At 35.3% G+C, this 27,247-nt stretch overlaps 1 protein-coding gene across 1 annotated transcript; it reads left to right on the top strand.

Moving 5' to 3' along the window:
• Window positions 1–466: 466 nt before the first annotated feature.
• KIAA1107 (KIAA1107 ortholog) lies at window positions 467–26,696 on the top strand (the record flags this gene model as incomplete). Its single annotated transcript, XM_010079562.1, has 16 exons — window positions 467–732; window positions 1,645–1,762; window positions 4,475–4,564; window positions 6,706–6,786; window positions 7,957–8,053; window positions 8,562–8,650; window positions 8,869–8,971; window positions 12,680–12,862; window positions 13,671–13,808; window positions 14,862–14,991; window positions 17,539–17,600; window positions 18,676–19,312; window positions 19,639–19,726; window positions 21,281–21,420; window positions 22,571–24,883; window positions 26,227–26,696. Coding segments are annotated over 16 exons (5,005 nt in total), but the record flags the coding sequence as incomplete, so codon positions are not given.
• Window positions 26,697–27,247: the final 551 nt, after the last annotated feature.

A 27,247-nucleotide genomic window follows, 5' to 3' on the forward strand; every position in this document is an offset into this window, starting at 1 on the left:
TATCTCTAAAATTTCTTGTGGTTTTACACTTATAACCTTGATGTTAGAATGGTTTTGTATTTTGGTTTTGTAAATTTGATATTAAAGGACAATCAAATGCCTTTTCTTGGTCATACTAAGATTTATAAATCAGTGTTCTGTCATTACTGATCTAGTTTGCTTCTGTTTTTGCCAGTAGATGACTATAGTTGATGAGCTAAAAAGAGCAGACAAAAGTTTCTTTAAAAAAGTGAGGGAGAGAAACCTTTGTTCCTTTTACCCTGCTAGTACATTTTACTTTATTCTCTTAGAAGCATTGCACAAATTAGTGTTTCAGAGATACAGTTTTAAAAAGGGGTTTTTTTATTATTAAGCACTATAGAGTCCAGCTTTTGTTTTCTGTTCATGAACGCTGTTAAGAAAAAAGAATATAATTTTGTTTTGATGAATTAAAAATTATATTAGTAAACTTAGTGTCATCTTCTAGGCTTGTATATTCATCTGATAAAAATCTTAAAGAAGCCGAGGAGCTGGCTATGATGAAAAAAGTATTGGAACCCAAATTAATACAAGAAAACAACATTGCTACTCTTCAGAACACTCAAACAAATGTAGTTTGTTTTGGGGATGGTGAAAGAACACCTGTTAATCAGAATACTCTAAGTGGAGCTGTGCAGAAAGAAGTTGCTTGTTCATCCTTTGTTGAAGAGGAAATTCCTGAAGTAGGTGCAGAAAGCAACAAAGCCACTGCAGGTAGGTTTGGAATTATACTTTTGTTTGTTTGATTTTGTTGATTTTTTTGTTTTAAATAATTATCCAAATACTTATGCAGATGTAAAAATGCAGGCAAAGATTAAAGCTATTGTTGTAACACAGTTTATGTGGATGTTCTTTTGTTACAGTCTACCTCATTCTCTCACACTTCAAAAAAAATTAATTCCTGCAGAAGTTTGGTAGGAGCAGTTCCCAGCCAATGTGTAGCATAATACATCTGACAGGACTTGCCGGGCACCGGGCATGTTCATCAGCATTGTGTTCCATCTTTTCCCTGTAATACAGCAAACCTGAGTCCTCAACACATGGGACTGCCACAGAGCAGAATCTCTCCATTCCTTTCCTTTCTAGCAAATTACACTAGTTCCACTATTTTTTTATGGGGATTTTGAAATCTTTCAGCATCTTCCCTACCACAACTGTGAATGAAATAAATAACATGAGGTAATGTATAACTGCATGTATACCAGAGGTGTTGGCTACTACAGCTGTGTCGGTAAGATAGGATCATGTAACACATCTGCTCAGGCAGAAGCTCGTAGCACTACATGACCCTAACTTTACTTGTGGGTCTACTTTTCTTTAACAGAGAGGAACCAGATCTCCGTAGAAAAAATGAACTCGCTACATTGTCTTCTGAAGAGTAACTAACACTTTTGTAGCTATCAAGTATGAAGTATGGGTCAAATTTCTGGTATCTCAAGTCAAAATGAGAAGTAAAATGCAAGGTCTGGAAAACCTTTCAAGGAAAATTCTAGCTTGAATATGCAGTGTTTAAAGATTTTCATTAAGTCATATTCTTCTCTTCAAATATTTTAAGTTGTCTGTATATTGTCAATAGTCTAGTGTTTACTGGACAATGTGAAAATAGCTATTTCTTCCTATCTGCAGGTAATTCCAAACTTGAAACTGCATCTGTGTTAGGAGAAGACTTAATGATGCTGTACAAGAAGTGTCGTTGTCCAGATATTAATATTTGCGTAGAAGGCAAAGATTTTCAAGCTCACAGGTAACGTTAAGTATTTACTGTAAAGATTTTCAACCAAAACCCTTCTAGTATAAAATGCTGCTGGTACTGTATATCCTCAGGAAGTTATTGCTGGTGCTGTTATCTAGCTGTGAACTGTTACACTTTTTAGGTCTTAGGTGAGAAGTGGCCATACTTTGATACCAATGAAAAGTATTTATCTCATTAATGACAACTTCTGTGAAAACAGCTGCATTTTTAGCACTTCTAAGATTGCTGTTGTAAGCTCATTATATAAGTATATACTTGTGTATAAATACTGTCTAGGTTTTCTTTGCTACCCTTTTTTTAAATAATCTGTGCTCTCTGAAGAAAATTAAAGATCTGTTAATAAACTATTCAGCTATTAATGCTGAATAAAATTACCATACAGGTAGAAAATTTCTAGAGTAACAATTACATATTTTTTTCTGCTCTTCAGAATCTGTGCATACAGAATCTGATTTCATTTTCATTACCTCAGTCAAGTAGATGTAAAGATCGTCAGCAGCCTTTATTAGATCTAAAGTCCAAGACCATTTAAGAACTTTGGCTTGTTGCATTTCTCTAGCTTGGGAAAGCAAATCAAAATGTCAGTACAATTCCATGTACCTTTGATATGAGTCTGTTTGCATTTGAGATAGCAAACTAGATGGCCTGTATTTTTTTCCCTGAGAGAGATTATAAAAACCATCTGCTACTTGTAGTATGTTCTCAGCACAAAACCAGTGTGGGGCGTTGCTGACGTTACGAATATTTTTACAGAAGATATGTCATAATAAGGGGGGGGGGATTTTTTTTTTAATAATAGAATTACGATATATACTAAATTTCCCGAATGTAGTGTAGTTAGGCATGTTTTCTTCTAGTCTACACTATAAGAAGGCATGTTCTCAGGTCCAAATACTTTAATGCAAAAAGAAATTCAATAAAAAGATTTCATCAGCAGAGCTTCTTTAATTTAGGCCACTTACTGCCTGGAGCAATGTATCTAGTCTAACCAGCATCAAAAAATACGGCAGGAAAACAAGGATGTTCTGAAACAGGCACAAGACTTGGTTGTTTTAGTACTGCATCATGTGAACAGTAGGAGTGAATAAGGGAAATCTAACTTTGAATCTAATTGTGGTGAAAGCACCAGTATGATTTATTTATTTTAACTTTTTATTTTTTTAAATTCTCAAACAGGAGACAGTTTAAGCTCACACCCTCTCCCACCCACTTATCTCAGCATTCCTTACTTTCTCATGAAGTCTTACAAACTTCTAATAGACTTCACAGTGTGAGCAGCAGTGCTCTGAGAGAGTTGCCAAGCTGTGTCTTCCTGCTGCTGTGTTGTATTCGTACAGAGTATTTCATATAATCCATGATAGTGCGTTATTGTATCTTGTAAAAACAAGCTTGTGTGTGTATTCAGAATTTCATATACACAAAGTTGTGATGTAATACCCGTTTACATGTGGACATATTTCACCAACATATGAAACATTCTGTAAAAGCTTCATTATTATTATTGCTGGATTAATCACAGGAGGAATGTGCGAGAAGTTCCTAATAGAAAATATTGAGACTTTTGAAGCAGGAGGAGCAAAATAACAGATGAGGGATTCCAGAACATATAATGGCTAGAAAAGAGACCATAAACAGTATTCTCCTTACTTCTTCCTATGCAAAATGAGAGTGCTCTGAAACATTTTAAGAGCCAAAAAAATATATGTAAAAGAAAGGATTCTCATGTCTAATATAACACTTTTTCTGCCACAGGAAATACATGACTTAAAGTAATTTTATAAATAATAGGAAGCTTAGTAAATGTCATGAAAAAAATGTATTTATGAGAATATTATCTATGCCTGCAGTAGCCCAGATAAGATACATAAGGGCTGACACTGTAACTGGTGTAAATCTGGAAGACTGAAATCATAAGGCAGTTTTCATCCCCTATCTTCTCTTCCTTTTTGCCCTTCCACCTTAAGAAGCTCCTGTTGCAAAGGTCTTATTGTCTGTTTTTTTTTAAGACAGTGGTACTGATGAAGATACTGCACTATACAGACTACCGGTCTGGGGTTTCTTTATTGTCTCTGATGAAAGTAGTAGTAAATGGAATTAGCCCCTTTATGGCCAGTTATGCCTTTTAAATGTAGAAGGGTAATAAGCCTAAGCAGAAGTAACTTATAGCTCTTCTCATATTGTGCTGGAAACACTGTGCTGTTGTATCATACGTTAGTATCAAGTTTGTTTGACTTTTAGGATGGGCTGGTAGGTGGCCAGCCAATTTCAAATAAGAGAAGTTTTTTACTTGTCTTTTAATTTCAATGACTATGCATTTTCTAGTAGAAAAAAATTAAGAGAGTCAGGATATAATTATTTGGCTACAATGGGGCTGTATAAACAAGGTTATTTACTGTTACTTGGTAAAAATGAAGAAATAAATTTGCGATTTTATACTATATATAAGGAAAATGCTGGTGATAATAGATTTCCTGTGTGTGAATCTCAAGGCATACTAGAAACAAGCTTTAACTAAGAAATTTAGGGTACTGTTTGTTTTTTCTCTAGCATATTTTGAAATTCCAAACATACTGGAAGAAAAGGCATGCAGTATACAGATGACACTTTAATGCATAAAGGACAAAGATTTAAGTCAATGTTATCAAAGAGTCTCATAATAAATGTTTTTATCTAGTGGCATAATGTTTACTTTTTGTCTCTCAGGGCCATTTTATGTGCCAGATCTAGTTACTTTGCTGCTATGCTGAGTGGATGTTGGGCTGAAAGCTCCCAAGAGCACATCACTCTTCAAGGGTAAGTGTTGTCTTTGCAAGTGGTTTGGGAGCAAAGGTAGGCAATCTAAAATCACTGCAAATATGTAACAACTGCGCTCTGTACAGAGCACTCAAGATTAATCTGCCTTGACGCTTTTCTTCAACCTGCTAAATTTCTTGAGTACTGTTTTGACTTCAGTGTGAAACAGCGTGTGTAGTGTATTTGTTAATATTGTCAGATGGTTCAGGGAAGAAGTCTTTTTCATCGGTAGAAGGGTACTAATCTTTTTTGTAGAGTATGTTTTAGTATTCACAGTCTATTTTACAAGTCTCCAATTTCACTTCATGTTGTACATGTCATGAGAAGTATTATGAATGTCTGAACAGTGTAATTTATTTTCCTACCTTTTTGTACAATAAGTATGCTTACAATGTAAAGACAAATACATTTCTTAAATAGTGTTTAATAATAATACTTCAGCATCATACACTAGAACAGTTTTGACTAGTGTGCTTGTTTGTGATGGCTTTCTGTGTGAGAGCTGAAAATAATGGTGCTGTCAGTGTAGGATGAATACTTAAGACTTCATAGATAAACTGGGGACTGCCAGCTTCGTTCTTTTCAGTATCAGAAAAATCAATTGAAATATATTACATTTTCTTTAAAAGCAAATTAATTCTGATACTTGTACATGTTAGCTTTTTTGTTCAGGAATGATGTTCGCTCACTCAGCTTTCTTCAGAAAGAACTGGGCACCTTGCAGTGAAGCAAAATATAATTTCTTTGTGTTAATATAAAAGAATTGTAGTTTCTGTCAGTGTAATAACCTTCCTGATTTTGCAGCAATATTATCTGTTGATTTGGTTATAACTTCCTAGTCCTTATAAAACAGTATGCTTTTATTTTAATTGATTCCTTAGATTTTATGCTATACATAGTATGTTTTAGAGGTGGATAGTCAACAAATACTCTGGTATTTACACTTCTCTCCCTGTAATTGATTTCTACAAGGCTAAGAAATTTTCATCCTTATTTTTGAGTAGAGGCTTTCTCCTGAGAAGTACTTAATCTTTCTATGAGTATATTCTCATGCCAATGTCTCATAATTTCTGTTATTTAGAATCATATCCATATTTTTGCCTCTTCTAGTTCAGTTTTCTGCTTGGTGCAGATTTCCATGATGTCTATTAAACACTTATAAATAATGTACATATGGCTTACTCTGTAATAATGGAAATTCTGCTTAAGATAACAGCTGTCAAGACTGTGGGGAAACTCCTTCTTGCTGATTTTATGGCTATCAAGTGTACTAATATACAGAGAGACGACTGTGCTGATTTTGCTTTTTAGCGTGTTGCAACTTTTTTTTTCCTTTTGAGTCATCAATGTTTATTGCTTAAACATGTCTAATGTTTTAAAGGCTCTTAGCTCAATCTGCATGACTATATTCCATTTTATACTAATGTAACGGCAGTTGTGTGTTCTGAAGATTGCAGATCAAGATGTATGTACAGAACTATAATATTGTATTGTTCAGGAGATTGTGTCCACCATTAAAAATAGACGTTCTGTGCCTGTCTACATGACAGTGCTAGTGCAATGCAAGGATGCAAACACTACTCTGTGTAGGAATTCCATATTTCTTAATCTGAATCTGGGCATAAAGAACTTTTTCTAAATGTTTTGAGATGCAAAATTCCTACTTAGTGTTGTAATAAAACTATTAAACATACTGTTATTGTGGAAAAAGCTAAAATATATTAATAAAATCAAGAATTGAAAATTATTATAAAACAATTTTTAAATGTATAGTTGCTTAATAATTGACTTATTACTAGTAAAGAGCTTGGATAAAAAACCCTTTCTGTTTATTATCAGTGTAAATAATCGATACTAGTATTAGTCCACTTATGACTTAATTTCAAAGATTCAAAGTATTACGAAGTTTCAGCAAGACTATTGAGTAGCAAAATTCACCCAAAATATAGTCCATGTAGATGTTTTTATATGGCAGTAATCTTGAAAATAGCTTTAATTTTATCAGATCATTTACCTTCCATTCACAGAACGGCTGGATGATGTATCAGCCTTTTGACCAACTTCCTTTGGCTAAGAAATGTGGTGGGTTTTATTTTGAACATGTCTTTATTTGTATTTTTTGTTTTTCTTTTTTTTTGCAGCATAAGCCATATGGAAATGACTGTCATATTGCATTTTATATATGGAGGTATTCTGGACTTCCCAGACAAAGTTGATGTTGGGTATATGTCAACTTTTATTATTTTTAATTGTACTTTGTGCTTGTTCTGCATTTTCTCAGTTAGAGGTCAAAAGGAAAATCCTTCATGTAGTATAAATAGACAAAGATGTTAAATATAATGATCATTGCATCTAAACCTACTTGAGGAAATTCCAGAAATAATGCTGTTGAAGAAACCTTGATTATTTGGCAGCTACTGGAAAAGGTGGGCCAGCCATTTTTGGAATATTATCTAAGGAAAGTGAAAAACCCTTCTGGGCATTTTATACCAAAATAATTTCCAGTTTGCCTGTATCTTCCTTTTAGTTTTCAGAATCATATGTACAATGTGTGATAATACACAATACTTAATATTTGGAATTTATTTTTAAATAATAATTTGAGTTAATGCATAGGCTAAGTAGATAGTCTTAGATCCATAAAAGATTATATATAGCAACCAATGTTGGCATTTTCTTCTGGGATAGTTTTTAATCACAGTTTTATACATAATCCTGAATTAGTGAATTATTCCCTGAAACCATTTACATATTATTAGCTGTTGAACTGCCACTAAATACTAAAATGCTACAATTTCTTAATGTTAGAAATTGTTGTTCAAAGCTTATCTACCTAAAATAAAAATATGTAATTGTTTATAATATGCCCCAATGTCTATGTTTAGGTAATGAGTTCATATACAAATAATTCTATGGTATTGATTATTATATAAAATAATTGATAGTTTGCTCACTCTGCTTTTTAGTATTTGGAAGGGACATAATTCTCAGATACGATGTCATCAATAAAATTTTATGTGATCCTTGGAAAAAATGTATGAAATACCAAAACTCTGCTAGCACAAATATCTTTTTCACTTGTTACCCTTAAAATAGAGAAACTGAGAGTCTTCTAAAAAGTTTCTCAGCCAGTGGCTGAGGCTTACTTTTATATAGAGGGACCCAGTGGTTGGGAGATTATTATTAGGTCAATACATGCTTCTGTTTGAAGATTATTCCTTGGCAAGTTTCACACTTGGTTATCGATCTATTTCTGCAATAAAAAATTTCTGCAGTAACAAGATCTATTTCTGACTGAACAAAGAGGTGAAATTAGCTTGTAAATTATCTTGTAGGCAAAATGCATATATCAAAATGATTTTCTATTTCTGTTGCTACTGCTTTCTCTTTAGTCGCATGTTGGGCATTGCAGATATGTATGGGCTAGATGGGCTGAAAGAAGTAGCTATCTACATTTTGAAAAGAGATTACTGCAATTTTTTCCAAAAGGTATGTCAGTTCTCATGGTACTTTGAGCTGTAAAGCCTAAGAAGAATTTTGATTCTATTACTCCCATATCATATTGACAAGATACTTAACAACTCTGTGGTCAAGGTGTTAGCTTAAGTCAGTGTGATCAATTCAATGTATCAAATCACATGGAGTATAATTTAATACATTCCGTTGTATGTGTAATTGTTCTTAATAGGACTGTGGAAATACTATATATTTGCATATCAGATTTCATGGGCATGTATTTAGAAACTATTTCTGTTCAATTAAATTAAGTTAAAAAACTGATTAGACTTGAGCATTTTCATGCATTATGCTCACTAGGCTGAATACCACTTCATTGACATGTGGAAGCAGATGGCTTCCCTGTTCTGTACAAAGGCAAACAAACTTAAATACCATGGTAGCTAACAGTACTTCTGTTTGAGCTGAAGATTTTGTACTTGTGTACAGATTCTGTAAGTCAGAATGTACAATAATTGTGACAATTTCGTAACAATTCTAGCCTGTTCCTGGAAAACAGCAACCTGTACTGGAATGCATGGCTATTGCTCATTCATTCGGAGTGGAAAACCTGTATGCTGCTTGCATGAAGTAAGTCAAATAAAATAAATTGTGGTTTATGCTTTTCATTTCTCTGCTTTCTGTTGAAATTATTTTATTTTGGGAGACTGGGTTTATTTTGGCATATAAAGTTCACATTTTCAACATTTTTTTTTCTTTAAAAAACTTATCGCTTCTCTTATGCTAATAATTGAAGATAGAAGATTTTTCATCTTCCTTACCTAAGAAAGGCTCTTTTTTTTCAACAGATGGGTAGGAAAACATTTTGCAAGATGTTTGTCAGAGAGAAGCTTCACCAGTTTACCTACTGAACTTCAGAACAACTGTCTTGTTATGTTGATTAACTCTTTGGTAAGTAGTTTTTTACTTTTTTAGCAGTGCAATATAATTTAAGACACAATATAGTATTTTAAGTCTGTAGTACACTTATAGTATGTAAAAGTTCCCATTAAAATAACAAATTTAAAAACAGATTTTGATGTGCAGATGTCATTGTTATGCTCCATGGCACACAGTCTAGTGATCATCTCCTCCAAGTCCAGCATAATAATACAAAATAAGTTTATGAAACATGGCTGTGACATCATAGTGCAGCATTATGTATTCAGATAGTGAGGCACAGCAAATTGTTATATCAGTTTCTGTGTTACATGGTGGCACACCTCATCTGTGATGGTCTTTTCTTCTTTGCCTATATTCTCATTTAGAAAAAATGTACTTTTTCTGACTTTATTCTCATTTAGAAAAAATGTACTTTTTCTGACTTCAGCTGATTGCTGGCTACCAGTGATAACAAGCCATTTGTTTACAGGCAAGCTGACTTTTCAAAAATAAAGTACCAGTACAGTGTACATATTTTCTACCTCTCAGCAGTACTGAATTGGTCCCCTCAAAGCTCAGCATTCATTTTTTGTGGCACATATTTACATTGTTGAACAGCTCAACAACCAAGTGGAGACTGGTGACAAGTGGCGTTCTGCAGGGGTCAGTACTGGGTCCGGTGTTTAACATCTTTGTTGGAGACATGGACAGCGGGATCGAGTGCACCCTCAGCAGGTTTGCTGATGACACCAAGCTATGTGGTGCAGTTGACACGCTGGAGGGAAGGGATGCCATCCAGAGGGACCTGGACAGGCTTGAGAGGTGGGCCTGTGTAAACCTTATTGAAGTTCGCAAGGCCAAGTGCAAAGTCCTGCATGCGAGCTGGGGCAACCCCAAGCACAAATACAGGCTGGGCAGAGAATGGATTGAGAGCAGCCCTGACGAGAAGGACTTGGGGGTGTTGGTTGATGAGAAGTTCAGCATGACCTGGCAATGTGTGCTTGCAGCCCAGAAAGCCAACCATGTCCTGGGCTGCATGAAAAGAAGTGAGACCAGCAGGTCGAGGGAGGTGATTCTCCCTCTCTGCTCTGCTCTCGTGAGACCCCACGTGGGGCCCCCAACATGAGGACATGGACATGAGGATCAGAGAGCTGGAGCACCTCCTGTACGAGGAGAGGCTGAGAGAGTTGGGGTTGTTCAGACTGGAAAAGGCAAGGCTTTGGGGAGACCTTAGAGCAGCCTTCCAGTACATAAAGGGGGCTACAGGAGAGGTACTCTTCATCAGGGAGTGTAGTGATAGGACAAGGGGTAATGGTTTTAAGCTGAAATTTAAATTAGATATTGTGAAGAAAATTTTTCCTGTGAGGGTGGTGAGGCACTGGAACAGGTTGCCCAGGGAAGCTGTGGATGCCCCATCCCTGGAGGTGTTCAAGGCCAGGCTGGATGATGCTTTGAGCAACCTGGTATAGTGGACTGGTTTTTTCTCAGGACTTGCTTAATGTGTACTTACCCCATCAAGTGCTGAGAACACCAGGTCAGCCCTGAGTAGTGGCTGCTACTGTGTATTCCAATGCAAGCCTGAAAAACAAGAGATTTCAGAGCTACGTGTCTGTACCAAGTGAAGCTTGAGAGTATCCACAGTTATAAAAGCCAAACAGTCCTTCCAGAATGCATCATTTCTAACAGAATAAAGATAGTAGCTGTAGCTCTTAAGACACTAGGTGGTCTGCCATTATATTAGATCAGAATACCTCTTCTTTCCTAGAATATATACATAGCTTTGTATGTCATATATGGTATAAATATCTGAGAAGTTTTAAGTTTTCAGGATTATAAATCAGTTAATTCTGATCTACAGGTATCTATAGTTACACCACTACCCATCTCCAAACTAGCTCAGGTTTGTAGTGTAGACAAGAGTGTGTGTAGACAAAGTTCTAGGCTCCCCTCCAGGAACCCTTCTGCAACATTACTAGGACAAGTTTAAAGGTAAACCTAAGCCTAAGCCACTTCAGACCTTCCTTCCTTCCTCTCTGTGCCTATTATATCAAGATGCTGTAGTTGCAGTTTGTGTTGAAATACATGAGCTATCTTTAAGCTGCCAGCATTTGCAGAACAGTCATGGCACTGGGGTACTTGGTACTGCTCCAGCTGTATACCTAGCTTCTCTGCAGATTTCTGCAGTCTGGACTAAAATGTGTTGTCATTCTCATTTTACTGATTTAAAATTTGTGTTGGTGCGTCTTTGAAAGATTTGGTGGTATTTTATGGACTGAAGCCTAGAAAGCTTTTAAGAATTGCAAAAATTAAAAAGTAAAGCATGCTTCTTCTGCCCACAGAACAGTTCTGGTGAGTGATCATCTAACTCTGAGCTCTCAAGACACCCAGTCCAAAAACTTGTGTAATTCCCAGTGGAGTTTTTCACAGTCTGCAAAAATGTTTAAGGCTACTTGAGGGAGAAAGAAAAGGTCTAACAATAATTTTGCAGAGGCTACTGGATATTTTACAATCCTCTTTCCTCTGCTGCTACAGTTCTCTGCTGTAAAACTTTTTAACAGTCACAACCAGTTAAACAGTGTTACTCTACTGATCCTTTCATTTACCAATCTTGGAAATGTAAAACATAGTTAATGTGGGGCAGCCCTTCAGAGGAATAAAATGTGTAAAGAAAAGGAGATTGCTGATTAGAAAATCTCTGGGAAGCCACAATGATGAACACAGAAACATTAAAATGGGAGTGCAGTTTAAAACACTGTTCAGGTACTTATCCCCAGTGTTTCAACTACCTGCAATAAAATTACTGGTTTTTCAGATATGTGGAATCCACTTTAGAATGGTTAGGAAAAAAATATAACAGGAGAAGTAAAATTCAGTTAGAGCCACTCCTATAAAGTGCTCATTTAATTAGAAAACAATGAAGGCATTTTATATTTCACTGGAAGTGTCTAATGGAAGTAAATGCTTATTGCCTTGTGAGCATGAGCAGGGCCTGAATTTTGGACAACTCAAAAAGCTTGTAATTGAGTCCAGTGGGAGCAAGATCAAACCATAAGCATATACTTAATCCTTAATTTACCTTATATGTATAGAAGCAAACAGGTTTTGCCCCAGATGAGTAAAAAATTAAAAAAAAAAATATAAAGTTCAACTATGTCTCTCCAGATTTTGTGTTTTAATTACAATATGCATGAAGAAAATGCTCCCTGCTTTCTACTTTGCATGGGACAAACATGATTATAATCTGAGTTTACAGTAGGGGTTTTGGTGTCAAATATTCATCTGAATTGTTGTTTTCTTCAGTGTTACTGATCTTACTGCATAATTTATCAGTGACCTGCTAGGTCACATTGAATGGAGCTTTCAATCCATTCTAATGTGGATAACAATAAATTGTAAGTTATTTTTAAGGGATGTGTTAGCCAGTAGAAGTTGCCCTCAGGCACTGTGTTGATAAGGCAGTGCAAATGCTCCGACAAGTACAAAAGAACCAAAGGCACAGACCAGGGGAATAAATATTAGGAAATATGTTTCTTGTTTTGAATGAAACTAAAAACATAACAGTTATGTTTCTTAGAGAAATGTTAGACAACCAAGAGGGTAAATTCAGTTAACTCCATTTAGTTAAAGAAGGGAAATTAATACGACTGGGTCCTTGTGTAAGTGTTCAGTAACTGAACAGAAGCTATTTTATGAGCAGCAGTTCTTTGCCAACAGGCTAATTTCTGTTTTTACTTTAAGAACCACAAGAACGCTGCTTTCATTTTGATGGAGAGTGACCGGCTGATCAATAGTCTTCCCCAAGTGAAATGGACAGAGACAGCTGTGGCCTTGGCATCTAGGCTACAAGAAGAATGTGTAACATTTATTGTGGCAAACTTCCTACACGTAGTACAAAGTGAAGGCTTCTCTGTTTTGTTGCAGGTAAAAGTGTCCTCACGTTATTGTATGCTTCCAAATAAACTGAATTATATCACACTTTGGATAGTTCAGGCTGCTAAACAATCAAAACAGTTTCAACTTTTGAAGTACAATTTTATGGAAAATTTAAAAAAAAATTAGGCAGTGGTAAGGGTGGGGGGTCAGTGGTGTTTTACAGCATGTGACTATTTTGATGTGCAGGGTTGATAATGTATTCAGGTTATGTGCCTCAGTTAAGCAAAAGTTCCAGTGAATTTAGTGGGACAGTTTCTGTGTTGCAACAAAATAAGTATATTATTAATTATATTACATAAGCTTCAAAAAAGTTTTTGGACCCCTAGAACAACAGCATGTACTTACAAGAATGATTATGAGTATTACCAATATACTCAAACTTCTACAGATTTTTGTTGTGAGTTGCAAGAATGTGGCAGTGCTTAAGGTCCTGGCGAGAACACATCTAGTAATCTAGCTGATTCATTTCTTCCATGAAAAAGTTTTTTATTATATGTATAGAGGATTTAAAAAATAAATAGGGAAATGTTAAAATATTTTGCATTTGAATTGAGAGGTGCATGTGGCTGTAAATTCATCACAGTGTGCTTGTTCCTAAAATCTGGGGTAGCACGAGGCCTTGGGATGATCTGCTAGAGGCCTGGAGAAGGGTGGGGTTATGGAATGGATACAAAGGAAGATGCTCAGCTTTGGAATACCTCCTGCACAGCATGACACAGATCCTCTCTGCTCAGTAATGCTGTTGCATGTGAAGTACACTCTTGTTTTAAATGGCTGCCTTTTGTTGTTTCCTCAGGCACAGGCAATGAGCAGCAAACCTGACCTCCTAGAACTGATTTTTAATGCAATTGAAAAAAGTATTAATAATGAAAACAGCTGCTTTCTTCTTGTAGCTGTGGATACGTTGTTGGAGTCCACAAATGTGAAGGAGATGGTAGGTTTTCCAATGTGCAGTGTTCTAGGAAAAACTATTCTGGTATTGTTTCATGTAATGGTTCAAATCAGATGATGCGGTTTGAGCTCAGTCCTGCAATTGGGGTCACACAGAAAAGCATAAATCCAAGGTCCTGTTGGAAGTGAAGAAAATGTTGGCATTTGTTTCGTGGATGTTAACACTTTTTTCTTTTAAAGACAAACCTTTTCTGTGGCAATAGAAAAAACTATGTATTACTGAGAATGTAAGTCCCATGGGCACCACTGCTCTGTTCTCTACTGTCATTTTAAATTTGTGATGAGAAAAAACACCAAAATGTTGCATTAACTTAACAGTTGAAGAGAGTGTATTCTTTTTCTCTCATTGTATGTTTTCCCCCGTTCTTGTAAAAGTCATAGCTACATTGGCTTTTATTTAAGACTATCCTCTGAAGCAAGGACTGCCTCTTAATCTACTGTGTGTTTTTTGGATTGGGGGGAGGTGTCAGTCTCCATGTGTGTAATATGCTGTGTATATTCACACAATCTAAATAATAATATTTAAGCTGTGGTTGACTGCAGTGCTGGGGATAATTCATGAATAATATGACATACTGATTAAAATCCAGAATGATGCTACAAGCAAAGAATGAAAAATAAATGCAGAATGAATTACTGCAATCTGGTGCTATTGTGGATCTTCTTGGTAAAAGCAATGAAAATTTAATCAGATACATTATTTTTCCCTAGAGTATTTGACCTTGTTGTGACACAGCTGACAGTAAAGAGCTATTATGGGGCTCATTTAAAAAAAAAAAAAAAAAAAAAGGAGCAATGTAGTGTTTTCTAATGTTGTAGTATGCCTTGGAGTGACCTGGTTTTAAAATATTGTAAAAATTACTGTGTTGGCTAATAATCCTTCAAAAACAGCATCTCCATCTACCAGGCCATTATAAAATATAAGTGATGACATCATTGATCTAGCTTAGGGAGTAAGCAGATTCTGAAAGGAATAATGACTGGTTGCTATGACAATATGCCCCTCGCCAGCTGCTGATTTGTTACTTGAACACAGGGTTTTACGTGCAAGATCCAGGCTCTGCGTGATAAGCTCTGGGTCTTCCTGGTTCAGTCTTTTTATGCTGTTCGTCACACAGAAAGCTGGAAGCTGATGAGGCCAGACAATCAACAGAAAATACAAGCAGGTATGTCTGGCATCAAATGGCATTAGAATTTGTAGCAATCTGTTTAGTAGATAAAATGGAGGTGGTATTGTGGAGCCAAATACAAAGTAAAGTAAAATTTGTGATGCTTTAGGTTTTTGAAGTGGTATTTTAGAATAGAAGCATGATAGCATGCTTAGCTAGTTTCAAACATGGAAATCAGTAAGTCATGTTCTGTGAAAAACCTCCCCTGCTTTTCTTTTTTAGGAGTGTATATAATAGGAACCAAACCCATGTAGATTGATTCTATTCTTATTTACAGCTACTCTTAATTACTGAAAATACTGCAGTAGGATTAAAAACCTTATCTGTATCATTTTTAAGGAGATAAGCACTGTGGACGAATCAAATGTGCACAAAGCAGATTATCTGTTCTATGGATTCAGTTTCCATCCTTTATCATTTTCTACATTATGTATAAATATTGCTTGTCTCTTGCATAATGCTTATCTCATGCACTGTGAGTAAATGCAGACAGCTTGACTTCACAGTTGATTAGTATTGTGATATTGTGTATGCTGCTGCAGAGCCCCTGAGGAGCTGCATAGTGTTCTCTCAAAATTTTAACAGGCAGCACTTCGAACAAAAAGGAGTTTTTGTTCTGAACATCTCTTTGTTTTGAAGTACACAAGTATTCTAGGGTGCGGAACTGATGGTGGAGTTTGGGTTATGGTTGAATATTAGCTTTGACAGTAGAATGTTATAAAATAAAAGAATGTGCTGAAGACTAATCTAGAATTAAATCACTTTTGATACAAAGGAGAAATAAACATTTTGGTGTCTTTTTTTGTTAAAGACATTAGTAGCTAGGATATGATAGTTATAAAATTGTTTATACCAATAGATGAAAATTTTATTCTACAATTACACGCTGAGAGAAAGATGCAGTGACAGTCTTTCTAAGCATGATTTAGGGATGTAGTCAAATAAGATCTCACTGCTACTGTATAAAATAGGTTTATGATTTCTTTCTGGATTATAAAATCCTTCAGAAGCTGAGGAGAAGGCTTTAGAAACAAGGGTGAGCTTTTTGTTTTAGGGTGTTTTATTTTTAGGATGACTTATTGTAAATAATGTTCAGGCTGCTTTGCACTAGTGCTTTCAATTAAAAAAAAAAAAAAAAAATTAAGACCAAAGTGTGCTTTACTTGTCCAAACTCCATCTTGCCAGAAATTATTTTGTTTTATTTTAGATTAAAATATAACTCAGAGCTAGCCTATATTTTATATGTAAACAGACAGGCTGAAATGTTTCCATAAATTACCTGGTTTTAATTACAGGCAAAGCGATCATACAATACTGGTAGACAAATTTTAATCTTCAGGTGAAATATGATCAGGATAACTTAAATCAACTTTAATGTTGAAGATTTCTGGTGGTGGTTTAGCTTCTAGAGATTTAACCTATATAGAATGCTATAATAGAGGAGAAAAAATTCCAAAAGAAGACAGATGATATTGCGGGCTTTTTCATTCACAACATGTCTTGTGTTTTCTTAGGCACAAGTATATATGGATTTTGTCTTAATATATTGGTATGTATTAATGTGCAGAGTCATTGCTAAAAAAGGATTAGATCCCTGGGGTGCCATTTTCAGCATACCTTCTGTGTGATTTTTACACACCTATATAAAAAATTATTTTTTAGTATCTTCAATAAGAATTCAGAATTTTTGTTTGTGTTATACACAGATACATTTTTGTATGTATAAATAGTATGTCAGAACATGAGGCACTGAATGCTTAAATTTTTTCATATATTTTTTGCAAAACCTTTTTTCAACTGAAACATTAATGCAAACAAAAATGAAACGTTATCGATTATGGGTCTGTACAGTGTCTATAAATATCTTTTTTGTATTGCACAATTGATTTAAAGGCTTTGTTGAAAAATGCTTCCCTCCCAGAGTAGACCAGTCAAAAAAAAAAAAAAAGGCATTCACTGCCTGAAAATTTCACATGACAATCACAGGGATAACTTCCATGACATTACGCTGCATGCTATATAAAGAGGCACTATGATCTTACTGTGTACATTTAGATATTTTGACTTTACTGCTTTTGACAATTAATATAATTTACTTTAATCTGTTCTTTCAATAGTATAAATAAATATTCTGTAAATTATAGTACTTCACTTAAAAGTCATTAGTACTCTAAATTTGAAGGTCTCTCTTTTTTGTAAACTGTGTACACTTTCAAAGGTCTCAGTGCACTGCAAGCTTTAAGTGAGCTAAGCCTGGATAAACAAGAGTGTGTCTTACTGTGGAAATGGGGAAACAGAAGAGTTAAGCAACTTGCTTATGGCCATGTGACCTCATTACAGATACCACATTTTTTTGTTCTGAACGTAATACCATGTATTTCCACTTAACATTTGCCATGTCACCATGTCTACCCTTCCTAGAATAATTACAGGTCCCAAAGAACTGCTTCTGATTTCAGATTATGTTAATTGAGTAGGCTGGATTGTTCTCTGTCTCCCTTCTTTCCTGCTAAATAGTAAAGAAACTGCTTGTTCCTTTTACAGCTGCATTTGACAAGGGTGATGACCGACGACTTGGCAAAAAACCTGTATTCACTAGTTCTCAGGTAAACATTTATATCCAAACACTAAAAATACTCAGAAGCTTACAAACAAAATTTCATTGTGTATTTTAAATTCAATACTAATCTGTCATATTACTTAATGGAACTTGCTTTTTAAAATTTGTATTTTTTTAGGTGAACTGTTATTTCTGCAGAATCAGTAATGTCCGTTACTGCAAACATCTTAGGACTCTGACCATGCTCTGCTACATTTTCAAACAGATAAGCTCAAATAAAAGACAGGAATTTGTGTTCAGAATCTCACATTCCCCTGCTGCTATGTAATGAAACGGATCTGTTGCCCAGAGCAAATGGTTTGCTACTGAGCTAATGAATCTCTGCTATTATCCCAAGCCACCACAGCACTGAGTCTGTTACACTCCCTGCCCTGAAGAAATATTTTTTTAGTGCCCTCAACAACCCTTCTATTGAGACTTGCACTCAAAACTACATTACTATTTGGTAGAAAAACAGTATCGGTTTCACGTGATTTGATGGTCTTGGATAGATTGCAATGACACTGATATTGCAAAGATTCTATTTCATGCACTTAATTCTCCATGTTTCAGTATACATGTTTACTTGAGAGAATTAATTATGCCACTAATCTGGTGGATACACTGTTGGTAATGGTTAAAAACATCACATGTATTATAAATCAATTTTTGGTTTTATGTTTGTAATAATTCATAGTCTTTATTCCTCTTCAGAAAATACACAAATATAATTCAAAGTTTTCTTACTTCAGCAGACATTAATAATATAAATAAATATTACAGAGTAATTTGTCCGAAGTAAAAGTGAAACTCTACTTAGATATTTCTATATCCCCTATATAGAGCAGTATTTCACATGAGATTTACTAGGCACTCTAGTTATTTTTGGTACTTTTATGTCTTTGAAAGCCAGGAACCTGAGGTAAGATATAATTTTTTAAAAATTATTTCTATGCTGAATCTTGTTGCTTTAGATTCACATAGTACTTTAAAAAGTAGCTGTGTTTCAGGAATGAAAGATTATGGATAGTTTGGTATTATAAATGTCTTCTGGTTTTTTTTTCTGACTTTTTTTTTTCTAGCTAAGCAAATCTATTACTCAGTCTGCTGGTATAAGGAATACTTCCTTGACAGAACACTGCAAGAAAGATTGCTGGGGAGATTCTTCCACTAATCAGGATAAAATGAAATCTGATGGATTAGGAGCATCTGGACATACATCAAGCACCAGCAGAAACACTGTTAATAAGGCTTCAAAGCATGAGGATATAAAGGGGAAAGATGGCAAAAAAATAGTTTCCAAGATTACTAAAGATTCAAAACCTGGGGAAAAACCTGCTTCACCAAAGGCTAGAGCTGTTATAAAGACAAAAATAGAAAATAATGGAAGTCTGAAGGCTGAAAGCGTGCTTACCAAGCAAGATATAGAAAAGACATCATCTGCAAGTGGACAAAAAAATCCAGGAAGTGGCAAAGGACTAAAGAACCATGAAGGAAAAATTGCAGGTGCCAGACCTAAAGTGCTGACAGTAACCTCAAGTGTGCAGATCAAAACAAAACCATTGAAAAAAACCACAGGGAAGGAATCTCCCTCCTTAGGGACTGTGGCAGGAACTTCCAGCAAGTCAGCAAACTCGAGCATAGACATCCAGACTGCCAGTGAACAGACAGAGGAACCCAAAGAGGATAAATTGGTAGAAGAAGGAAAAAAAGAGACTGGTAACTTTTTTTATTTTTTTTTTTAATCCCCTTATGGTTTGTCCCAGGCTGTACATACCTGGGAAGCTTTAAAAACAATCTGCTATAGATTGATAAGATTTGCCTTCTTCCCCTGTAAATTATTATTAACCTGAGATAAGAATATTCCATTTCTCCTCTATTAACTGACTTTATGATCAACTGATAACCATATAAAATTGTAAAAGTTTTACAAGTTTAGCAACTATGTTGTTTTCAATAGCTTATCTTCATATATTAGAATTTTTTCAGTACTTATATGCAATGCATTTCCCCCTATAGTTAACTTTGAATTTACTTTACAATAGTGAAAACAAAGTCATCTGTGAAGACATCAAATGGAGTCACCAACAAAAAAAGAAAGACTGAGCTTGAGGCTAGTATCAAAACAAGCAGGTACATTACAAATCAATATGCTGCTTTACATATATATATGCGTATGTTTGTGAAAAGAGTTTCAGGTGAACTATTTAACTTCCTGTTAAATCAACACGTTCTTTGTAATCTGAGAATGGCTGTCTATTGCATGTTATTAGCAAAACAATTTGAGTTAGTTATTGCAAATGTTGTTAAGATAGAATTGGTTTGGCTTTTGTGCTGGATTGTTTCAGGCTAATAATTTTTAAATTGTCATAGGTCATTCAGAATTCTGCACACTGGAACAGTTAATGACTACACAAGGTGTTGTAAACTTATTTCTGGCATAGCACGAAGACAGCTGAAGCACTGAAATTGTGAAATGGGCCATATGTAAAAATATATTTACACATAGGTTTTATTCTCAAAAAGTATACCTTTTAGGTTGCATTTTCAGTGTTTATATATGACAGTAACCTCAAGTGTGCAGATCAAAACAAAACCATTGAAAAAAACCACAGGGAAGGAATCTCCCTCCTTAGGGACTGTGGCAGGAACTTCCAGCAAGTCAGCAAACTCGAGCATAGACATCCAGACTGCCAGTGAACAGACAGAGGAACCCAAAGAGGATAAATTGGTAGAAGAAGGAAAAAAAGAGACTGGTAACTTTTTTTATTTTTTTTTTAATCCCCTTATGGTTTGTCCCAGGCTGTACATACCTGGGAAGCTTTAAAAACAATCTGCTATAGATTGATAAGATTTGCCTTCTTCCCCTGTAAATTATTATTAACCTGAGATAAGAATATTCCATTTCTCCTCTATTAACTGACTTTATGATCAACTGATAACCATATAAAATTGTAAAAGTTTTACAAGTTTAGCAACTATGTTGTTTTCAATAGCTTATCTTCATATATTAGAATTTTTTCAGTACTTATATGCAATGCATTTCCCCCTATAGTTAACTTTGAATTTACTTTACAATAGTGAAAACAAAGTCATCTGTGAAGACATCAAATGGAGTCACCAACAAAAAAAGAAAGACTGAGCTTGAGGCTAGTATCAAAACAAGCAGGTACATTACAAATCAATATGCTGCTTTACATATATATATGCGTATGTTTGTGAAAAGAGTTTCAGGTGAACTATTTAACTTCCTGTTAAATCAACACGTTCTTTGTAATCTGAGAATGGCTGTCTATTGCATGTTATTAGCAAAACAATTTGAGTTAGTTATTGCAAATGTTGTTAAGATAGAATTGGTTTGGCTTTTGTGCTGGATTGTTTCAGGCTAATAATTTTTAAATTGTCATAGGTCATTCAGAATTCTGCACACTGGAACAGTTAATGACTACACAAGGTGTTGTAAACTTATTTCTGGCATAGCACGAAGACAGCTGAAGCACTGAAATTGTGAAATGGGCCATATGTAAAAATATATTTACACATAGGTTTTATTCTCAAAAAGTATACCTTTTAGGTTGCATTTTCAGTGTTTATATACGTGTGCATATTAAAACAGATTGTTTCAATATAATTAAACATTGCTAGATCTTAAGCATGGAAATAATGGATGTAATAATTTCTTTGCAGTCTGACAAAAAAATCAACTGGAAAAGTGTGTAATGAACAAAATGCACAAGCTGTTCTAAAGAAAAAAGGGAATGTGAGTAGCAATTCTGCAGCACAGCAAAAGGCTCAAAACACACCCACCAGTTCTCCCAAGAACCAAGGTAAAGATTCATACAGCAATGAAAAGGTTGTGAACGATATATAAAAACTTTTTTTTTTTTTTTTTTTTTTTTTTTTTTTTTTTTTTTTTTTTTTAGTGCAAGCATTTGACAGTGTTGTGAACGATTCTGTTTATTTTCCGTATTTCATTTTTGGTGACAATCCTAATCTGTAAAATGCAAATTAGTATGTGTCAACTTCAAAATATTTAAAAGATGGTCTTCACTGCCAGTTGGTGTTTTCTTCTGCTCGTTTAATCTGCTTTGCAGAGTCTTTTATTTGCTGATCCCCTCCACTTCTGCACTTGGAACCATGACTGAGTTCAGCAGAAATTCTGTAGGTCAAGCATTTATAATATGCATCAAAGATCTGGACTGCAGACTTCTTTATGAACTGTTAGTTTACGCCTCCCTTCTTTGGTGATCCCCCCTAGGGGAAGCACTACTGATAGTGACCTACGCCACAAACAAATACTTGATTTCAATAGTTATTTATATCAAGTGTGGGAAATGACACTGTGGACCACGGAGAGGAAACCCTGCTTTATAAAGATGCAAAGTGTTAAGGATGGAGCTCTTTTTAATCCTATTTGGACTTGGCATTTACTGGGGGACTATTCATGTTATATTATCTTAAATACATTAGGATATAGAAAACACAGGTCCTGTCAATTTGTGGTCATTAAAGGTCTTGCAGTATGTTCTTACTGAGCAGGGACATTAATTCTGGTATTCTAATCACATCATAACTAATGTAATTATTTTCTACCTACTTTCATTTCCTCTACAATATAAATTGAATACAGTACTCATCATTTCCTGTGCTAAGCTGCTGTGGAGTGTTTCTATGCTCTATTAGATAGGTGCTGCTTTCTACTCCAGTGATGACTACTTCAGTTACAGGCTGAAGTCATTCCTTTATGTATAGTCTATGAAGTGCTTTAGTTTTAAAGATGGCATGTAAATGCAAGATGATATTTTTGTCTACTGTTTAAGATCTCAATTCTTAATTCTTTAACAAGCCTTAAATCCCTTAGTTACATAAGAAGTTGAGTAACTTGCTTCTCAACACAAACAAACACTAGCATAAATTTGGTGAATATACTCCGACTGACATATGCAATCTTAAAGTCTTTTTTCAACTGTTTGTTAGGACCTCAGGGGGAATCGCCAAATTCACTGAAATCAGGAATGTCTCCAAAACATAATGAAGAAAAAAATGTGTTACAACATCTGGTTCAGACAACACTCCCAGAAAAACATCCTTCATCCAAGAAGAGGAATGTTAAACAGTCACAAACACCTGTAGCAAAAGCCCCTGGAAAAATAACACCTAAAACTCAGTCTCCATCAAAGCACGCTGAGACTATGAACAATAAAGAGCCAAAACCAAAACCAGCTGGGCAATCTGTATTAAAATCTCATTCCTCTGCCCAAAAACATTCAAGGTGTGAATCTCCTGTTGTCCAGAAGAATGGTCACACCCCTGAGCAAAGAAGCTCAGGACAGAAACTTGAAAAAAACATGGCTGACACTGTGGCAGATCAGCTTCATGACAATAATGAATGCTATTCTGCAAAGCAAAGTGAATCTTTAAAATCTGTGGTGGAAAGTACCAGAGAAGATAAACTGCTGGCATCCTTTCAACCCAATGAACAGAAATTATCAGATCCTTCAGAAAATGGGGAATCTGAATCATCTTCTCCAATTACAGAAGAAACTATTTCTAAACTGCACGTTTCACTGCAAAATGAAATAGAAGCAAGACAAACCTGTGGAGATTACAGTGGAATTAAACAGATTAAAGCTGAATTGCACTGTCCTGCACAGTCTTCCAGTGATGGATACTTAGACTTTTCCAAGGAAACCAATCAAAAGGCTACTGCTTCAGGAGAAATGGTGAAACACTCAGAAGCAACAACAGTCTGTACTGAAAAAAGTGATAAATTAAACACTGAAACAGGTCTTAACTACAGTGAGAATGCTTTACCAAGCTTTTCCAGAACAATAACCAATAAAGAGGATGGAACATCATCTCAGATTCATATGGAGGGATTTCTTACAGCTGATGAGCTGTGTGATGCATCAGCCTTGACTGAATACACATCAGTTACAGCAGATTTAGATGATGCTTCAGAATGTTCCACAGAACAAATAACAGAAAAATGTTCACCTAGTTACACAGAGCCTATAGATCCTACAGAAATGCCTGAAAACCATGAAAACGCAGAAATTCCCTTTGTGGACCGCTGGAGTACTGGTGCACTAGATCCAAAAGAGAGTCCTGAATCAGATACCGGCAGTGCAACCACATCCTCTGATGATATAAAACCAAGATCAGAAGATTATGATGCTGGAGGCTCTCAGGATGATGAAGGATCCAATGAAAGAGGGATCTCTAAATGCAGCACCATGTTATGCCATGATTTCCTTGGAAGAAGCAGCAGTGACACAAGTACTCCTGAGGAATTAAAAATTTATGACAGCAGCCTAAGAATAGAAGTGAAAATGAAAAAAGAGGGTTCTGATCTCTTCCGTGTTAATTCAACAAGTGATGATGAAATACCAAGAAAAAGACCTGAAATTTGGTCCCATCACGAAAGTGCAAGGACCAACACTAGAGAAAGCAAAAGTTCTACTTTTGGCAATGCACAGTTTACTCAGGAAGCAGATCAAGTTTCTTCTTCTGCTGATGAAACAGAAGATGACAGATCTGAAGCAGAGAATGTTGCAGAAAAATTTCCTCCATCAAATGTTCCTACTCAACAGTTCCAAGGAATTGATAATTTAGCTTTTGAAGATGCAGCAGAAAATGATACTGCGAGTCGAGAGTTTTCTAAAACTAAAAATTTCAAACGATCTGTTTTACTTTCAGTAGATGAATGTGAAGAATTGGGATCTGATGACAGAGTGGAAACTCATACTTCACGTCAGCACTCAATAGATTCTCTTACTCCTTCAGAAGTATTTGACAGTGTTTCTCAAGAGCACCGTGGAAAGACTTTTTATTCAAGATACTCACTGGAAACTGAAGATGGGTTCGTGGATAGCAAACAGCATGAGGATAGAGACAATAGATCGGATGAAAGTGAAAGTTCTCTCCTACATCTTCATGGCACTGAAATCCCAGCGAAGGAGAATCAAGGTGCTTCAATGACTGAACAAAATTGCTCAGAGAAAGTACATTCAGCAGCTAGTCCATGTCCAGAAGAAAAACAAAAAGTAAATATGAAGAATGAGGTAGCTAGTGAATTTCACCAGTGCAATAAATACTTAGACGATGCAAAATCTCAAGAAAGACCATGTCATTTGGATCTTCATCAGAGAGAAACTAATTGTGATGTGCAAAAGAGCAGCTCTGCAAAACCTGTAGAAGCCAGCAAGAATCAGATACTGACTCAGGAAGGTCAAGTGAGAGACACTCAGCCAGCAACTACTGAATGCGCTAATACTGATTTACTTCCAGGTAATGTACAGAAATAGAAACATTCAGTCATTCAAAAACAAATTAATAGGGAAAGCTCTGAAAATTTGTCTTGAGATTGAATCCTGAACTTGGCTGAAACTATATTAATTTTAAATACTTTCAAGTATTTCACTTGGGTAGAGAATGCTTGTCTGTTTGAAATATCTGCCAATACCCTGCTGTTCAATGAGAAACTTGACTACAGGAAAAGAGATTTTATGTAATGCTAAAAGAGATTGGATGCAGTTGTCTGTACTTCAATTATTTTTGATCCAATCTAACATTGACAGCATCAGCTTCTGATGGAATCTTAGTATTTGTTTTGTCTGCTTGACAACATAGAGTATGTCTGAATGGGATGTGCAATAACTACAGTAATAACCTTAACTAAAGCGCACTGAACTGTTTACCTTAACAGCTATATGCATTATTGTTGTAATTTATTTATTTATTTATTTATTATACATAGATTTGGATCCTTCTCCCACTGAATATAACTGAATATTTGCCATATACATCAGTGGGAGGAGGTTTGAATTCTGATTTAGAGCTTATGAGATGTCTAAAATTCAGAATTTTACCAGTAAGAGCTTATTTCGTAAAAGAGAGATTATACTTACAACTAATGCTTATATACAGAAAAGTTCTAACTTGTTTCATGTAGCTAGATGACTACTTGTCTAGATGTTTGGTGTTTTGTCTTCTTTATACCAATAATTCAGTCTGTTCATATCATCAAAAATATACAATAGTGTTGACTACAACTATTGTGTATTCAAGAGTAATGAAATGTTGATGATGATCTATGTTCAGCCAGACCACATAACAAGACACTGAAAGTTGTACTATTTTTTTTTAAGTTTGCTTGCCCTTGCCTGCAGCTGCCCTTGCATGTGCAGTGTAGAAATAAGACTGTGGATCAACTATTTTGTTTCTAATTCTCTTCTAAGCTGACATAGCTAAGTCACCATTCAGTAACCATTTTCTATTAATTCCCTCCATGCACCTCCTGGTCTAAATTTAATTTATGTAGTAAATGAGAAATTTCACGTGCATTGAGTGTATATTTACATTGTCATTTTCTGTATCAGAAATTTAATTACGGAGGTTACTGTTAATTACCAGTGGTGATTGGTGCTTTAACTTAATTTATAAATCATACCTTGTTTTTTATATAGGAAATAAATGCCTCAGATTTTGTCAATTTTTGTATAACCCTCCATCCCCTCTTTTTTAACCTGGTTGGATTGTCTTTCCTGAATGAGTTAAATTTTGCTCTACACAACCCTGAGGGGAGGATCATCTGCAATTTTTACATTGTACAGTATTGTGAATTATTTCAGGAGACATAGATGATTATGACACAATGGCACAAACCTGCATGTATGAGCATCGGCCTCCAAAAACCCTTTCTCCAATATATGAGATGGATGTTGGAGAAGCAATTGAGCAGAGGATGGATTCAGAAACAGCAGTTCTAGATGTGGATTTTGAAGATCAGCAGTTTGCAGAACAGGACTGGACTCTTCTCAGGCAATTGTTATCTGAGCAGGACTCAAATATAGGTTTCAAAAACTCTGTTCCTGAAGACCTTAACTTAGCACAATGTCTTATCAATCAGACACTGTTTCTGGCACGAGATGGTTCGAATCCTCAGGGTACAACACAAGTTGACACATTCAGTAGGTGGACTGAACTAATATCTCCACTTGATGATTCTTCAGCAAGCATTACAGTGGCAAGCTTTTCATCTGAGGACTGTTCGTCTCCTCAAGGGGAATGGACAATTCTTGAACTGGAAACCCATCATTAAGGTGATCAAATGTTTGCAACTGAACTCCAACCCATTCCCCAAATCTATTTTTGATGAGTTGTTTCCATACAGTAATGAAATACTGCATCAGTCAAGAACGAGCAATTCTTGATACTGAGGCAATCTTTCTGATATAATGAGGTAAATATATTAATTTATAATCTAGATTTAATCACAAGTACAATAATTTTTCAAGACTTAAACGTATGTCTTTTCTAAAAAATGAACTTTGAGCATGTATTTTCTAGAATTGTTAGAAAAATTAGATGACATGAAAGAAGAATCTTGGTTTCCACCCTCCCTTTTATCTTCCTTTCTGACATTTAGTATTCTCATTGCACAAGAATTTAAAGATGACTGTACAATTAGTAGAGCTATTCCCCTCCTTTTTTTCTGCCTCTCTATACGGTGACTTCATTTTACAACAATAAAGATTCAGAATGGTTGTGTTGAAGGGTGATGTGTGCCAATGCTGCTTTAAATGACAGAAACATATACTTCTGTTCAAAGAAAACATTTCAATATGAATCTGCCTTGGGCCTTATTAATAT

This window comes from Pterocles gutturalis, unplaced genomic scaffold, assembly GCF_000699245.1.
Source record: "Pterocles gutturalis isolate BGI_N339 unplaced genomic scaffold, ASM69924v1 scaffold8176, whole genome shotgun sequence".
NCBI lineage: Eukaryota > Metazoa > Chordata > Aves > Pterocliformes > Pteroclidae > Pterocles > Pterocles gutturalis.